The sequence below is a fragment of the Rana temporaria genome, chromosome 3 (genome assembly GCF_905171775.1).
Source record: "Rana temporaria chromosome 3, aRanTem1.1, whole genome shotgun sequence".
Lineage (NCBI taxonomy): Eukaryota > Metazoa > Chordata > Amphibia > Anura > Ranidae > Rana > Rana temporaria.
The window spans coordinates 442,613,203-442,631,376 of NC_053491.1; the positions used below are offsets into that span (position 1 = coordinate 442,613,203).

At 48.4% G+C, this 18,174-nt stretch overlaps 1 protein-coding gene across 1 annotated transcript in view; it reads left to right on the forward strand.

The window, feature by feature from the left end:
• The first annotated feature begins 877 nt into the window (after positions 1-877).
• The window catches only part of LOC120930550 (tetraspanin-1-like), a 28,913-nt gene continuing 11,616 nt past the window's right edge, over positions 878-18,174 (forward strand). The window contains exons 1-3 of the mRNA XM_040341726.1: positions 878-889; positions 1,001-1,075; positions 14,503-14,610. Coding sequence (XP_040197660.1) covers positions 878-889; positions 1,001-1,075; positions 14,503-14,610 — 195 coding nt within the window. The remainder of the gene's footprint in view (positions 890-1,000; positions 1,076-14,502; positions 14,611-18,174) is intronic.

Sequence of the window (18,174 nt, forward strand, 5' to 3'; positions counted from 1 at the left end):
CGGCGGAACAGCCGCTATGATCATTCCTATGGTGTGCAGAATCGCCGGCAGCAAATGCCGATTTCTCTTTCGTTCATAGACGGACACAGCATCCTTTGACCTTAGGGTTATGCTTCTTCCTACCAGGAGATTTAGGCAGAATTCTACAGCACTTAAGGTTTTAACACCTTAAGTGCTGTAGAATTCTGCCTAAATCTCCTGGTAGGAAGAAGCATAACCCTAAGGTCAATGAAGGCTGTGTCCGTCTATGAACTCAGAGAAATGGATTTTACGGTGAGTACAAAAATCCTTTTTTTTTGCTGTGAAAATGACAATGGTCCCAAAAATGTGTCAAAATTGTCCGAAGTGTCCGCCATAATGTCGCAGTCACGAAAAAAATCGCTGATCGCCGCCATTAGTAGTAAAAAAAAAAAAAATTAATAAAAATGCAATAAAACTATCCCCTATTTTGTAAACGCTATAAATTTTGCGCAAACCAATCGATAAACGCTTATTGCGATTTTTTTTACCAAAAATAGGTACAAGAATACGTATCGCCCTAAACTGAGGAAAAAAATATTTTTTATATATGTTTTTGGGGGATATTTATTATAGCAAAAAGTAAAAAATATTGCATTTTTTTCAAATTGTCGCTCTATTTTTGTTTATAGCGCAAAAAATAAAAACCGCCGAGGTGATCAAATACCACCAAAAGAAAGCTCTATTTGTGGGGAAAAAAGGACACCAATTTTGTTTGGGAGCCACGTCGCACGACCGCGCAATTGTCTGTTAAAGCGACGCAGTCCCGAACTGTAAAAACACCTTGGGTCTTTAGGCAGCAATATGGTCCGGGGCTTAAGTGGTTAATACTAATATATAACCAGTCCTATAACTTCTTATGACACCTTCAGTATATATCATTTGTTTAAAATTCCTATTTTCTACTCTCTATAATTGTATTTTATGTATAATTATAGTTGAGTGCATTATTGACTGACAATTGGTCTTTCCTTTATTCCAGTTTTTCATCATCATCCTTATTATCTTCATTGTGGAAATAGCAGGAGCTGTTGTAGTGTTGGCTTTCTCTTCTTTGGTAAGAATTCTACCCATTGCATGTGCAGTCGAACATTTTACAATAAAAAAAGTCAAAGAAAAATAATAAATAAAAAGGGTCACAAGAGCAATTTCTCTTTTGTGCTGTTAGTTATCAGATATTGTCATACCTATCCTACAACCTAACCACCTAGTGGTGACAGTATAAGGCCCCTTTCACACGGGGCGGATCAGTAATGATCCGCCTCAGTATGCTCCGTATGCTCAGCGGGAATCGCTCCGTTGATCCCCGCTGAGCCGGCGCATGACAGGGCGGTCCCCGCACACTGTGCAGGGACCGCCCTGTCTTTTCTCCGCTCTCCCCTATGGGACCTATGTCCTTGTTCATCCGATCCGCTCTGCAGACGGAAGAAATAATAGGGTTTTCTTCCGTCTGCAAAATCGGATCTTTGCGGAGGCGGACGAGATCGGGTGTCAGCGGATGTTAATCCGCTGACACCCGCAATCTCATAGGGACCAATGTATGTCCCTTTTTCATCCGCAAACGGATGGATGAAAAAGCGGACATACGGGGCCATATAGTAAATCCTAAGCATCACATTTGCTTTACATTCAAGCAGGGCCGCTGATAAGGCAGTACAACCGGTCCTGTTGTACCGGGCCTGGGCCCCATCAGCTCAAGAGTGGGGCCCGAGCAGCTTTATAGTTATTTCTCCCCCCAAAAAATAGGGTTTCCTAAACTACCCCTCCTTCCTACTTGCTTAGCGGGGTGTATAATTATATTTTTCTGGGCCCCATCAGGTCAAGAATGGGACCCAGGGGGTGAGAGCAGAGAAAGGACTTTTTTGTTTATTTTTTTAGGGCGCAGGTACATAATTCTGTGCCGCATTTGTAGTTCTGGCCAGCCGTCCCCCAACCACTCCCCTTTTTCCTTTATACCCCAGTAACCCAAATGTACAGCGGCAAAAAGCTAGGCTTTAATGCCCACACGCCGCATACATGCGTCGACTGGCAGGCCATGTTTATGTGCTGGTAGCTCGCCCATAGCACAAAGACTGAGCTGCCGAAAACAGCTCTTTGTCCCAAGGCAACATCAGTAGCCTGTGGGACAGGGTCAGGGGTGGCCAGGGGTGGGTTGGAGGGCAGGGTCAAAGAGGGACCCCTCAAGTAGGCTGTACGGTGCCCTGTAATTTCTAACAGTGGCCCTGCACTCAAGCATTCATAAAAAAAAACAAGTGAAGGGTTTGTTCTTCTGCTACACTGCACTATACTGTAGGTATTTACACAGTGCAGTACTATAGCTGCCTTAGCATAACTGTGAACAGTGGAAATTATAGCACAGAGAAGTAGTATACTCACCTCTCAGCTCACATCTCCTACCTCTATTTGGTTCCAGAAATTAAGCCTTTGTGAATCTCTTTGGCATTTGACATGACCGGTGTATGGCTGATCTATCGTCTGCCCCCATTCCTGATACCAACCCTCTTTGTTACCCAATAAACCTTAGCAAAAGAATACGTGACACCATCTGGATTTTAAATGGCTGTAGCGGCCCCTTTATTAACAACCATAACAAAATTCAATATAAAATGAATTCCATTTTATATAACCCAACTTATTTCTCTTTCGTTCATAGACGGACACAGCATTCTTTGACATTAGGGTTATATCCGCTTTCACTAGGAGAGTTTAGGCAGAAAAAAAGCACTTAAAGTGTTAACAAACACAAACCTCAGTGCAGCTCCTCCCAGGGGGCGTGGCCCCCCCCGGTATAACCCACACGCTGCTCTAACAGCCTCAGTTTTTTCCTGCCTAACGTCAGGAGAGTCAGGCACTCTGGAGTTCCTGTACTCTGGAGATTTTTTTCTTGCGATTTTCTCGCTTTTTATTATTTTGTTCCTGCATTTTTGGAATCCTGTGATTCTTCTATCAACAGCCGACTGGGTGACAGGCTGGGTCCTCGACTCTTGTAGTCCCCCCAGGTTCGGCCATCGAGCGTGTGCAGGCCCTCAGCTCAGCTTTGGGACGTCCACGACAGGCCCCGTTGCTCCAGGGGCGGCCGGGGAACTTTTTGTTCTAGGGCACACATATGACCGGTCTCTATGGCCTTGTCACAGTGTGTCTGGCCGACAGCCATGCCGTTTAGCGGACGTTGGATCTGTCTGGGATACCTCCAGCCGGTGGTCGCAGGACGGGTAAGTAGTGGCCTCTTGCTCAGGTAAGTGGTCTGGCTGGAATTTTCCCCTGAGGAGGTCGATTGAGGGTTTGCCCTGCTTTCCTCTCTCCCTTTTTTTCCTCTCCCTCCTTCCCAGTTTCTGGGTGACGGCCGTGAGGTGGGGGCCCCGCTTGGGGGGCTCAGTCTGACCTGGGGGCTGCTACTGCTGTGGGTGCTGTGTTTTTCTGGGCTGCCATATGTGCGGAGGGGGGTCCTGTGGGCCTGTGTACTGCGTGTGTCACTGGGGCTTTGCTGTGTGTTTTTTTTTTTTTAAAACGCCGTTTTCGGGCGCCATTTTGCCGCTGACGGCAGTGTTTTATGGCGCAGTTGTAATTGCGGCGGCCATTTTCTCGGAGCCCGCAGACATATCGGCGGCCATCTTGATACAGCTCTTGTGCCTAGGATGACGGCGCGTACGGCTCTGCATTTTTTCCTTTGGATGGCGCGGCACAGGCAGCGTTTTTGGCTCTCGGCAGCGGCGGTCTGGTCGGACGGTGAGTCCTCCGGGGGGGGTTTCCCTGTTCTCTGTGGCGGCTGGGGGGATGTCCTGTGGAGCCTGCCAGTACTAGGGGATGTTAACCCTTAGTGTCCCTATTCCTGCGGCCTACAGGGATGCTGTGCTGGCAGTCCCTGAGGCGTTTTGGGTCAGGATGGGAGTGTTGGAGGGATGTGGGAATTGCACTTGTTCCCCCCTCTGCCTCTCTCTGGGTATTTTTTCTGACAGGGAATCAGGCCTCGCTGAGGCGTCTGGTTTTGTTTTTTTGTCAGTAGCTGCTGGCTGAAGTCCACACGGACTGTGAGGATGGCCCTGTTTCAGGGTCAGCACTTGATGGTGCTGTTGTTGGGGCTCTTAACACTGCGGTGCGGGTTACCATGGTTAGCTATGGTGGTTTCGTAGGTGGCATCAGTGGTGTCAGTCCCTTTTGGGTTCCGTGCCGCCCCGCACCGCAATATGTGTTTTTTCCTTGTGTTCCATGTCTGGAATATGTTGTGCAAGGATTGGGATCAGTCGCGGGGTACAAAATGCTTTGCGGTCTGTCCCCTCTTTTTTGGGGAGGATTCCTGTATCAGGGTGTCTCTCTCTCTCCCCCCCCCCCCCTGTGTTCAGCTGGGTAGCTTGTTTTTGAAACAAGGCTGCCACATTACCTGGGGAAGGGGCTCCCGCTTTTGGGGACCCCGCTGATAGGGGTGCTGTGAATGTGGTCGCTCCATATTCACAGCGGGGGGGGGGGGCAGTGGTGAGTCCGGTTTTGGCCGGGACTCTGGTGTTGCAGACTTTTCCCTGACGGGGAGCTGGAGGCGCAGAATGCTTCTATGACCTGCGTGGTCCTGACCGACCAGTTGGTACTAGGTCTGATATTTGTCTGTGTGTCGACCCCGGATATGCTCCCCTTGCTCTCCAGGGCCTCCGCCTGCGCCAGGTTTTCTGCCCTGCCTTGTATGGCTGGGGGTTGGTCTGCGGACGGTCTTTTCAGTAGTCCCTGGTGGTATTGCCCTGTGGGGGTGTACGCAGGGGTGTCTCTGATTGTCATCATAAAAGATGCCACGGGCGGTGTGAGCACTCTGCTCCCGCAATCTAAAAGAGGGTAGGTGCCTCACTGTAGGCGAGGGCCCTCATTTACTGTTCCCCATGCGTTTTGGTTTTCGCCCGCCAAGTGCGGCAGGAAAACATTTTCAGGGGGCTAGGACGTCCACTGAGGACACAGGCGCCCCGGGTGCCGCAAGCCCTGCAAGCCTGCTTCCGCTTGGAGGTTTGCCTCCGCTCGCATCTCGGGTGGGGGGCTGGCTCCGCGAATTCGAGGCTCGGTGGAGGTCTCTCCTCTCCGTCCGTTGGGGTTGCGAGGTAGTTTCCTCTGGGTGCGAGATAGGATTTCTCTCTTGTCTACCAAACAGGTTTTTTCCCTCCATCCTCTGGCTCGCCGGTTGGCTCTGTCAGGGGCTGTCCAGGATCTTCTGGTCAGGGCAGTGATTGTGCCAGTTCCCTCGTGGAACAGGCTCGGGGGTTTTTCTCCAATCTGTTTTGTGGTCCCCAAAGGAGGACGGGGTCCGTCCAATCCTGGGCCTCAGGCCCTTGTTTGTTTTTTTGTAAAAGTGCAAACTTTCAGGATGAGGTTTTTCTGGCGTCCTTGGATGCCGTGAACGCGTACCTGCATGTTCCCATATGCTCAAAGCACCAGAGATTCTGGACTTTGCGGTCAGGGAGGACCATTTTTCATTTGTGGCCATCCCGCTCGGCTTGGTGTCGACACCACAGGTTTTCACCGAGGTGCTCGTTCCGATACTGGCCCGGCTGTGGTAGCGGGGGTTTGTTATTGTGGGATGTCTGTACGACATTCTCCTACGAGCTTCCTCGAGCTCTGAATTAGTGGAGCCGTGTCTGTCACGTGTCAGACTCTCCAAGAGTTTTGGCTGACTTCTGTTTTTGTCCAGAAGTCAGTGTTGGTCCCGTCTCAGGGACTGGAATTCCTGGGACTAGTCCTGGATTCCGCCGGGGTGGAAATTTTTTTCTCCTAACGGAAAGAATTCAGACTCTGCAATCTGCTGGGCAGCAGTTGTCGACCTAGTAGTGGTCATCTCTGCGATTCTGCATGAGGGTTCTGGGTCTGACGGTGGCCTCTGTCGAGGCGGTTCCATATGCCAAATTCCACGCCAGGGTGCTACAGAGGGAATTGCTGTCTCGTGGGGACAAGCTTCCGTCATCCCTGGATTACCAGGTTCAGTTGAGTCACCTGGTCCCTGGTGTGGTGGCTGACTTTTCCGGTGCTTCGGGCTGGAAAGGCATTTCTGCCATGTCACTGGACGGTGGTCGCGACGGATGCCAGCCTCTCCGGTTGGGGAGGTTTTTTTTGGGGCACCCGGTCAGCCCTGTGGCGCTGGACTCAGGTGGAGTCCCACCTACCAATCGGTGTTCTGGATCAGGCTTTGCCTTGCCTGGTGGTCCCTGGATCTACAGGGCTGACCATTCAGGACCCTGTCCGACAACGCTGTGGCGTACGTCGACCATCTGGGAGGCACACGTTCTGTTGCAGCGACGAGGGTCGCGCACATCCTTCGGTGGGCCGAAAGGTCCGTTCCGGCTCTATCGGCCGTGTACATTCAGGGGCGTCCCTAGGGGGGGGCCAGAGGGGGCCCTGACCCCCCCAACATCATGCTGTGCCCCACCATGTGCCCCCCCAAAAAAAAATTTTTTGCAAGTTTTGTATTTTGCTCCCCGAGAGGGAGAGCGTCCCCAGTCAGCTTCCTCCCCCTCCCTCTGCTCGCCATCACTGCATAATGCGAGCGCTCACACAACCAGATATTCTAGCCTGGACCGTGTTTAAGTGTGTGCACTGCAGACTGCAGTACACTGTAATCACTGAACTACATTATCTCCATCCCTTCTCTCTCCCCCCCATCTGTCTCCCTCCCCCTCTCCTGTTCTTTCAAAACATTCACAATTTACTTTCACTTTCAGTTAGGCAGATAATATACGGTGCAAATTTCTTTCCTGCATCCACAGATTGCAGGAAAGAAACTTGCATGATTCCCCAATCAACGGACAGTGGTGACAGGGGAATATCCCTCCTGCCCAGCAAATTTATTCTCCCGACAAACAGTGATTATCACCAGTGGCTATACAGCAACCACTAGTGATAATTATAAGAGAATCTGCTCGTTAATGGTTCAAATCTCAGCCAGTTTCTGCTGAGCCAGCTGAGATTTAAACTGTCTATGGCTGGTCTTAGCTCTTAGGCAGCCCATACATTGATTAGCACTGTGGAGTGTCGGCTTCCTGGCGTGATCGGGCATGTGGGATTTCAAACACACCCGAGCCCATCTCTATTGGTTGTAGACAGTTGAGCTCCCTGCAGGTTGCTTAACAGCAGTGGACCCTTCTCTGACATGCTCATCGGGATGCAATCCAGGTGATGCTCTTAGTCAAATCCTAGTCATAAATATCAGAGATTTTATTGATCAAAGCCCACACTTTACAGGCATAGAGCCCACACTTTACAGGCATAGAGCCCACATGGCTGCTGATCATATGGTTGATTATATTTATGTGGTTGTACTCTTGATGCTAATAATTACTGTGTTTATTAGATCTGACTGGGAGCATCACCTGGATCACATGCCGATCAGCATGTCAACAGAGAAGGTTATATAGCATTACTGCTGCTAGGTGACCAGCTGGGGGCTCAGCTCTCTATAACCAGAGCTTTTTTTCTCAGAAAATAGGTGCAGGAACTCAACCACGACCCTGTTCAGATTTCACAAACAGTAGAAGGGTCTTAAAGGGGCATTAAATACCAGGATTGCATTACATACAGGGTGCAGAGTTCAGGGGGTTACACACAGAGTGCAGAGCTGTCACTTGTAAACACAGGAACCAGACTTCTGTGTTTGCAAGTGATTGTGGTGAGCAGGTACCAAAGGGTCTGAGCCAAAGGTGGTGGAACTGAGTTCCCCCAAGTTCCCCCTGAAAAAAAGCCCTGTCTATAACTAATAGTGCCAGCCTTCCCCTGCATGCACCCATAATGTCACCAGCACTAGGTTCTAATAGACTGCCGCCGCTGCCAAGGAGACAGATGCCAGACCAGCACTGTAAATAGCAGGGCCAGGACAGCTGGGGATCCCCACTGTGGCAGAACACCAGGGCCCGGTGGCAAGACAACCTTTGCAACAATGATAGTTCTCCCACTGCTTTGTACCCTTATATTTTCTTGGTGTGCTGGTGACATATATCTCTTGTTTTCTGCCACCCTGGGGGGCCCCAGTATAGTAGGAAGGGAGCTCACTGCAGAACATATGAAAGGGCCCATAGTGGGATCGTAGTAAAGGGCCCCAGGATATATATATATAATTGCATTTTATAGTTGGCCCCCCTACTTTTGTCCCTGTCCCCCCATGTGCCCCCCCTAAATATGAAAGCTGGAGACGCCACTGTGTACATTCCGGGAGTATGGAATTGGCGGGCCGACTCCTGAGTCGGACTGAGCTAGACCAAGGAGAGTGGTCTCTCCACCCGTAAGGGTTTTCAGTGTCTGTGCCGAAAGTGGGGCACTCCATGCGTGGACCTTCTAGCGTCCCGCCTCAACCGGAAGGTGCCATGTTTTTTGGCCAGGTCAAGGGACCCATGGGCAGACGCGTCAGGCGCGTTGGTGGCTCCTTGGGGTCACTTTCGCCTACTTTGAATCCCTCCTCAGTATCTTCTTCCTCGCCTGCTGCGTAGAGTGGAAGCCGAGGGAATTCTATCAATCCTGATTGCCCCAGATTGGCCGCGTCGCTTATGGTACGCGGTCCTGGTGCGTCTGGTGGCAGACACCTCCTAGCGTCTTCCCCTGGGGGCTGATCTTCTGTTACAGGGTCCGATCATCCACCCTGTTTTTTACAGCCACTGGCTTAGCGGCGTGGCTGTTGAGAGCCTGGGGCTGTGGGCCCGAGGCCTATTGGGCTCAGTGGTCTCTACCGTGCTGCCTGCACGGAAGTCTACCTCACGTAGGTTTTACATCATACGTGGAAGGCCTGCATCTCTGTGTGTGAGGAGATGAAGTGGCACCCTCGGACATACGTGGTGTCCAGGATTCTGCTGTTTTTTACAGCAGGGAGTGGATCAGGCTCTCGCCTTAAGTACGGTTAGGAGTCAGTTTTCTGCTCTGGCTGTTACTTTCAATGAGCCTTGGCGTCGCACTCCTTGGTGCGTACGTCTGGTCTGGGGGTCTGGCATGTGGCCCCTCCACTACCCCCATGGGACTTGAATTTAGTCCTTTCGGTTCTTCTGGATGCTCCCTTTGTGGACATTCGGGAGGTTTTTTGTTGACTGTCACAAAAGGGGAGCAGGTTTAGCTCAGCGCTAGAGTACCTGCCCTTCATGCATTTGACTCTGGGTGCTAGCCCAGGAAGGTCTGCGTCGTCACGTGGCCATGGCTCAGCGTGGGCATTTCCACTGTGATTTTTTCTGGTAGCAATTACCTCGATCAGACAAGTGTTTGTCTGTTCTGGCGGCCTTGTCTTGCAAGGCTCCCTACTTGGTCATCCATAAGGATGAGGTGGTGCTGCGACCGCAGCCATCTTTTCTCCCCAGGGTCGTTTCGGCTTTTCACGTTGATGAGGACATTGTTCTCTTGGCCGAAATGCAGGGAGGCGGCCACTTTACATCCTCTGGATGTGATTCGGGCCCTACGAGTGTACTTATCTGCTACGATTCCGTTCCGGAAGTCGGACTCACTGTTCGCGTCGCTGGCTGGTCCTACAAGGGGGCCTGGTAGTCTCGTCAGCCACCCCTTTTTTTCGGGGTGGATCCGACGGATTGTGCTTCAGGCCTATGCCCTGAAGGGGCTGGCGCCTCCCTTTTGGGTTACGGCGCATTCGACCAGGGCGATCGGAGCCTCTTTGGTTTTTCTGGCATCAGGCCTCTGTGTTACAGGGGTATATGGCAGCGACCTGGTCGTCGATCCACACTTTCAAGGTCTTACGAGGTGGATGTGTGTGCATCTTCTGATGCCTCCTTCGGCCGCAGATGTGACAGGCGGCGTTTTATGGTAGGAGTTTCTCCGTTGAGCAACTCCCGGTTTTGTTTGGGGTGTAACCTGTTTTGCTGTGTTATTTCCCACCCCTCAAATTTTTTGACACTGCTTTGGGACGTCCCTAATGTCAAAGAATGCTGTGTCCGTCTATGAACGAAAGAGAAAATAGGATTTTTGTACTCACCGTAAAATCCATTTATCTGAGTTCATAGACGGACACAGCACCCACCCCTCCTTTGTTTGTACTGCTTGTTACGAACTGAGGCTGTTAGAGCAGAGTGTGGGTTATACCTGGGGGGCCACGCCCCCTGGGAGGAGCTGCACTGAGGTTTGTGTTTGTTAACACTTTAAGTGCTTTTTTTCTGCCTAAACTCTCCTAGTGAAAGCGGATATAACCCTAATGTCAAAGAATGCTGTGTCCGTCTATGAACTCAGAGAAATGGATTTTACGGTGAGTACAAAAATCCTATTTTTTTACCCAGCTTTAACTGACTGCTATGTCTAAAGTTCATGAAGGAAGGTTTTCTACTGCATCGGCTGTACAACCACCACCTAAGCATCCTGGCCCCTAGCCGCGATTCCACCAGCTTAGGGACAAATTATTATCAATTTCTTGCCCGATGCACCCCGGTGGCCGATAGCCCATTATTTCCATGATAGGAAAGGTACCCATACCAAGATAGGTCAAACCCGTTCCACACCACATAATGTATACCTTCCAACATTCCGACCTTCAGAAACCCGAGACCCCTGCAGCCATCAACCTAGATGGAAAAAACAACATTCAGCCTAGGTTCACAACGGAGCGATTTGTCATGCGATTTGAGAGATCAAATCGCATGACAAGTCGCAGCCTATTGGCGGCAATGACACTGTTCCAATCGGTGCGACACCGATCTTGCGGCGCCGCACCAATTTGCAAAAGTAGTTCCTGCACTACTTTTGCCGATTTCAGGTGCGATTTCTATAGACATCTGTGTATGAAGCCACACAAATGTCTATCAAGTAGCACCTGAAATCGCGCTGACCTTGCTACTTTGAAATCGCAATACTTCAAGTAAATTAGCACGATTTCAAAGTAGCATCAGTGTGAACCAGGGCTAAAAACCACACTGCTTAAAATATAGGGAGGGAGGGAAAGAAAAGCTACTGTGCCGATGTCTCTCTCCTGCTGACCCCCTACTGAATTAAACTGCCCCCACCCCTGAGGCCAACCCAGTAACCAGGTCGAACCCCTAACCTACCACTGAGCCAATAGCAAACCCCCTTTTTCCCTAACTTATAAAACTGACCATTCAGCCTATCCAACCACCTCAGTCATGTGGGCCCTACACTTAGGTTCCCTTCTGCTCTGGGCCTGTTCTCTTCTATAAGTTGCTTTACGCATCCCGACCACCATCACCACCATTTGCTGTGATTTCTCCATCTTCCAACCCCTATGTCACAACATGACTCAGCAGTGACAAAGGGGTCAGAGGACAGAACCACAGCACAAAAGGGGTACAGACAGTCATAATACTGCATGCCAAAGACACTTAAAGCGGGGGTTCACCTCGAAAAAAAAAATTAAATTGCATCTAGCAGATCCAGCATATTAAGGACAATACATTTCGGCAGTTTTTTTTTTTTTTCCTTGGTACATACCTTTATATCCTGATGTTGTCCAGGGCTTCCGGGTTCCGATGACTGCTTGACTGGGCGTTCCTATCCTTCCGTACGATGATTGACGTCTTGTGAAACAGGTGACCTGTCGCACAACGCGCGTCACCAGACGACGGGAAAGAGCCGAGCTGCGAGTCGGCACTATACGGCGCCTGCGCAGTCAGCTCTACACGGCGCCTGCCGTATAGTGCCGACTCTTAGCTCGGGAATTTCCGGAAATCTGGTGACACGCGTTGTGCGACAGGTCACCTGATTCACAAGCCGTCAATCATCCAACGAAAGGATAGGAACGCCCAGTCCCGCAAGCATCGGAAGCCTGAGCCAGGGATAGGAACGCCCAGTCCCGGAGTCATCAGAACACGGAAGCCCTGGACCAAATCAGAATATAAAGGTAAGTACAGAGAAAAAAATTAAAAATTGCCAAAAGTATATGCCCTTACTATACTGCCTCTAGTCTTAAAAAAATCGTTTTTAGGGTGAACCTCCACTTCAATAGAGAAAGTCTTTCTGGCATTTGACACTTCCAAAAGATATCTGCCTAACCCCACCACCACTTGCTGTGATTCCATCCTCCAACCCCTACGTCACTACATGACTCAGCAATAACATAGGGGGTCAGAGGATAGAACTACAGTGCAAAAGGGACATAGGCATCATATTTAATGCCAAAGAAACTTACAGGGGAAAGTCTTTTTGGCATTTGACACTTCCAGAAGATGCCTGCCTACTCGCACCACTACTTGCTGTGACTCCATCTTCCAACCCCTATATCATTACATGACATAGGGGTTGGAGAATAGATCTACAAAAGGGAGCACAGGCATTTTATCGAATGCCCAAAGACGCTTACAGGGGGCTGGATGGAAGGGGAGGTAGGGGACATGGGATGCCAGAGAGGTGGTTATACTAATACTTCTAGTGCAGGAACTGTTTTTTTCACATAGTTAGACACCCCACAGGGTCTCATTACCACTTGGTTTCCAGCCCATAGTCAAAATACGTCCTGTTTTTAAAGATGGATATCTCAGTAACGGCAGCAGCTGCTGCCACAACTGAGGTATCCATCTTTAGTGCCGACGGTCCTGTACATGATAACTGCGGTCTCCGCGGCGTATTCACCGCGAGATCGCCGTTATCGGTGGCGGGAGAGGGCCCCCCCCCACCTCCCGCCGCTGTCCCGCGCCCTCCGCCGCTTACCGGAGCCGTCGGTAGCGGCGGAGGAGATCGGGACCATTCGGCAGCTGAGCGGGGTTACGAGTGAAGGAAAAATCTCCTTCACCCGTCCCCATAGCTCTGCTGGGCGGTAGTGACGTCAAAACGTCAGTCCCGCCCAGCGTCTTAAAGCAACATTTATTTTTTTTGTCATTTGAAAAAATGACATTTCCAAAAATTTTTTTTTTTTTCTTGCATTTTAGTCTAAATATGAGATCTGAGGTCTTTTTGACCCCAGATCTCATATTTAAGAGGACCTGTCATGCTTTTTTCTATTACAAGGGATGTTTACATTCCTTATAATAGGAATAAAAGTGATCAAATTTTTTTTTTTTCAGTGTAAAAAGTAATAAAATAAATAAAAATAAATAAGAAAACAAAAAAAAAATTTTTTTAAAGCGACCCGTCCTGACGAGCTCGCGCGCAGAAGCGAACGCATACGCGAGTAGCGCCCGCATATGAAAACGGTGTTCAAATCACACAAGTGAGGTATCGCCGCGATCGTTAGAGCGAGAGCAATAATTATAGCCCTAGGCCTACTCTGTAGCTCAAAAAATGCAACCTGTAGAATTTTTTAAACGTCGCCTATCGAGATTTTTAAAGGTGAAAGTTTGACGCCATGCCACGAGCGGGCGCAATTTTTAAGCATGACATGTTGGGTATCATTTTACTCGGCGTAACATTATCTTTCACAATATAAAAAAATTGGGAAACATTTATTGTTGTCTTATTTTTTAATTCAAAAAAGTGTTTTTTTTTTCAAAAAAATCACGCTTGTAAGACCGCTGCGCAAATACGGTGTGACAAAAAGTATTGCAATGACTGCCATTTTATTCTCTAGGGTGTTAGAAAAATATATATATATAATGTTTGGGGGTTTTAAGTAATATTCTAGCAAAAAAAACTGTTTTAGTCTCGTAAACACTGAATCTGAAAAACAATCAGTAATCAAGTGGTTAAAGTAAAACCTCAAGAAAACCGCTTAATACAGAGTTGAAATATATACAGTATATGTTTACTGTTTTACCTGTTTTACCTGCCAAAGGATTTGTGAGTCTGCGCAGCCAGTCCTGTAATTTATGGATGTTTTCCAACCACACAGCCAAACAGGTGACATAGGTAGTTCCGGATTAGGAATTTATTTTCCTGGTTCAGTAGTTTAGTGTCTTGTGCTCTTCTCTACATTCAATGCTGCTTATTGGACAGGGAATTAGCATTATCTCTTTTGTCCAATGGGCAGAGAGCAGTACCAGGAATATGTAATGCTAAAATGAAGTAACAGAGCAATCTTGCTGACTAGTAGAGTAGTTTGTATCACAGGACTGGCTGTACAGATTTACATATCCTCTGGCAGGTAAAACAGTAAATTTGCATGTATTTTACTCATGTATTTATATATTTTTTTTACAAATAAGAAAGACCTGCCTGTAGGTTCTATAAGGTCTTGGGATAGGAAAGTTTAACTGAGCAGATGAAGAATAGACACATGCACACAAAGACATTTACCGGTACATATACTACTTGATCTCTCTTAAGGCACAGAACAACCACTCCGTGGACTATTTGCATTGACTTATACAGAACTGATTCAATGACTTATAGATGGAAACCGTACATTCCTCATATGTTTACTACTAAAGTGCAGCTCTTACGTTAGAACATCTAAAGTGAACCTGTCAGCATTTGTCAACCTTTAAAACAAAATGGCCCATCTAAGAACTGGCACCTCAGGGGTTCTCAGAGAACACCTACAGTACATGTAAAATTGTGATGCAGATTATAAAATCAGGCCCTGATAACAACCACTGAGCTAGTAGAAAGTGATTTTTTTTTTATTTATTGTATCTGGCATTTCTATTTAATCTTTTTCAGTCAAAGATCTTAATTGAGTATCTTGGCAATAAGGCGGGGCAATACCTGCGGGAAGATTACGGTTTGAACAATGAATTGACTACAGTTTGGAATGCAACGATGAAGGAGGTAAGACATAAAAACATCATCGGTTTTATTAATGCATACACATATGCGTTGTAGACACATATCTGCCAAAATGGTGGTGTGACAGGTGAGGGCCCCTTTCGGTGATGTCTTCCATTAAAAATTGCAACCTAGAATATAGTTAAAAACCCTGGGGTGGCTCTTCTCAATGAGCCTGTCGTTGATGCTCCCAAGCATGTTTAAACTTTAAAACGGAGTTCCACCAAAAAGTGGAACTTCCGCTCATTTGTCTCCTCTCCCCCTCCGGTGCCACAATTTGCACCTCTCGGCCTTTTGGCTAAGATCAAGTGTAGTACGATATCTGTTCTTATCAGTTGCCAGTAGGGGGCACTCTGCTAACCGTCCTGAGTACACGGCGAGGTGGAAAGGGATGGTAGTGGCAGATGCAGAACCTGCTGACGTGGAGGTGAAAGCCTTCTGATCGGGACGGAGAGGCATGAGGGCCGGGATCCCTGGCCTTCTGGTCTGGATTTTGTGGCACCTGCCCCGGACAGTTGTCCGGGAGAGAACACCTGCTCCCCTTCCGGTCGGGGGGAGCGGTTAGTATTTCCCGAATGTGATTAGGAGGGAGCAATGGGAGTGGTGGGAGTAGCAGGGCACGGGCTCTCCCTAACCTTTCAGAGCTCCTATCCTCCTGGCTGGGATGGGTGCTGCTGGTCCTGGCTGAGGGCCGGGGGTGTTGAAAAGCCTATGGTGATGTGCTCCTGAAGTGGCAGTCCAGGGGTGCTGTGATTGCACTAGTGTTTTTACCGGCACTTTTGCTTTTTGGCACCTTGCACCATACCACCTTTTACACCTGCCTCTAGGGCCAGGCCTTTTGGTCAGGACCAGAAGAATTTTTTATTCTCCCCCACTTTCTTTTTTATTTTTCCCCATGTTTGTCACATTTATGACTTTTTTTTTGTTTGGTGCACTTTATGTACACTTGTGTGTGATTAGTAGGGTGCCGATCCTCGGGCCAGCCCTGAACGTCTTGGAAGTGGGTGGACATGGCCTTCTGGCTTAGTTTGCCTGCTCTCGGGGGAGCCCCACCTAGTACTGGGAGGGTTCTGTTTTGGCAGACCCTCCAAGGAAGTTGGGTCCGTGTCGGCTTCGGCTGCTCGGACCACAGTACCTCAATCCCCGTCTGGAGCCTAACGCCCCGGGGGATCAGGGTTGGTTCCTTCTTTATGGAGGACCAATTGACGTTTGCACCCGTCTGCACTTTTTTGTCGCACCTCTTTATGTGTGTGCACATTTTTTATGCACCGAGTGGAGTTTTTTGGGTGTGTTTTGCACGCCATAGGCTTTTCAATAGAAAAAAATTGCACCTTTGGGGGGAGAGGGGGGGACAGGATACCTGTCTTTGATTGGTATCCTGTTCCCGCTTCCAGGAGTCCGTGCAAAGGCCCATGACGTCACCGCAGGGCTCCTTCCTCTTCCCTCCTCCTCCCCCTGTCTCCTGAAGAAGCTATAATGTAGCTTCTTCAGGAGATAGTTATAGATGTTGCATATACTGTATACACACTTGGAATGAAACAAAATAGATCAAATTAATCGTAAGAATAAAAAAAAAACAATATTATGCAAGTCTTGCGAAAGTAATAACAATACATTAAATCATGGTATTTTTGGTGATGCACCACAAATTACATTGATAGGTCACCTGTGGGGAGGGGGGTTGATGGAATGCCCCAAAAAGTTTTATAGAAGCATAAAAGACAATCATGCAGCAGCAGGTGATGATCCCTGGGGAGATATCAACATACCATAGGGGAATGTCCAGACCAAAGGTATAAATGGCTGAAGAGGGACACATAATATCTATTATCTAAAGAAATATCCAAAAAATGTATGTTTGTATCTATATATTAGTATAGTGAGTACCTACGTCATCCTACCTATCCCACCGCTCCTTCAGTGAACACTTCTCTACTCCTCTCCTCTTCCTTTCTCCATTGGGGTTCCCCAAGGTTCTGTTCTTGGACCTCTCCGTTTCTCAATCTACACCACCTCCCTGGGTCAGTTGATTACCTCTCATGGCTTTCAATATCATCTCTACGCTAATGACACTCAAATCTATCTCTCCACCCCCCAGCTCTCTCCATCTGCCCCCTCACGCATCACCAACTTACTAGCAGGCATATCAGCCTGGATGCCACATCACTTCCTCAAACTCAACCTATCCAAATCCGAGCTCATGATATTTCCTCCCCCAGGTGCCACTTCCCCTGATTTCTCTGTCAATATCAACAGCTCGACTATCAACTTGTCCCCCCATGCCAAGGTCCTAGGTGTAATCCCGTACTCCAAACTAACCTTTTCGGCCCCACATGCTATCGCTATACAATATTTGTCGCCTCAACCTACGCAACATCTCCAAGATACACCCCTTCCTAACCAATGTCACCACAAAGCTTCTAATCTACTCCCTTGTCATCTCTCGCCTCGACTACTGCAACTCTCTCCTCATTGGCTTACCTTTAAATAGGCTATCCCAACTTCAGTCCATCATAAACACTGCTGCCAGGCTTATCCACCTTACAAACTGCTCAGCGTCTGCAATACCCTTCTGCCAATCCCTCCATTGGCTGCCACTCACCCAACAAATTAAATTCAAGATACTAACAATAACTTACAAAGCCATCCACAACCTGGCCCCCATCTACATCACTAACCTAGTCTCAAAATACCAACCTAATTGTTCTCTTCGCTCCTCCCAAGACCTCCTGCTCTCTTACTCCCTTGTGACCTCATCCCATGCTCGCCTTCAGGACTTCTGCAGAGCCTCTCCCATCCTCTGGAATGCTCTACCCCAATCTGTCCGACTTTCTCTTACTTTGACCACTTTCAGACGATCCCTGAAAACTCATCTCTTCAGAAAAGCCTATCTGGCCCTCACCTGTACATTTTTTTTTCTCCATCAGCACATCCCCCATAGTTATTACCTTTTGTATCTCTTGACCTTCCCTCTCAGATTGTAAGCTCTAAGGCCCCGTACACACGACAGAGGAACTCGACGTGCTTGGCACGTCGAGTTCCTCGTCGAGTTTTGGGATGAAGCCGCCGAGGAGCTCGGCGGGCCGGCTTCTCCCATAGAAGAACGAGGACAACGAGAAAATAGAGAACATGTTCTCTATTTTCTCGTCGAGTTCCTCGGCGGCTCCATCGAGCCAAAACTGTACAGACGACAGAGTTTCTCGGCAGAATCCGGGTTTTGACCGAGTTTCTCGGTGAATTCTGCCGAGAAACTCTGTCGTGTGTACGAGGCCTAAGGAGCAGGGCCCTCTGGTTCCTACTGTATTAAAGTGTATTGTATTTGTACTGTCTACCCTCAAGTTCTGAAGCGCTGTGTAAACTGTTGGCACTATATAAATCCTGTATAATAATAATAAAAAATTATGGAAACATCCACTGGCCACGTTGTACTGGAGGTGTGGTGTGTTCAATGTATAGCGTGCAATAGGATTAGGCAGGTCATATTGGAGACTCAATGTTATACATTACGGGCCAGATTCAGAAAGAAGTTACGCTGGCGTATCTATTGATACGCCGCGTAACTTCTAG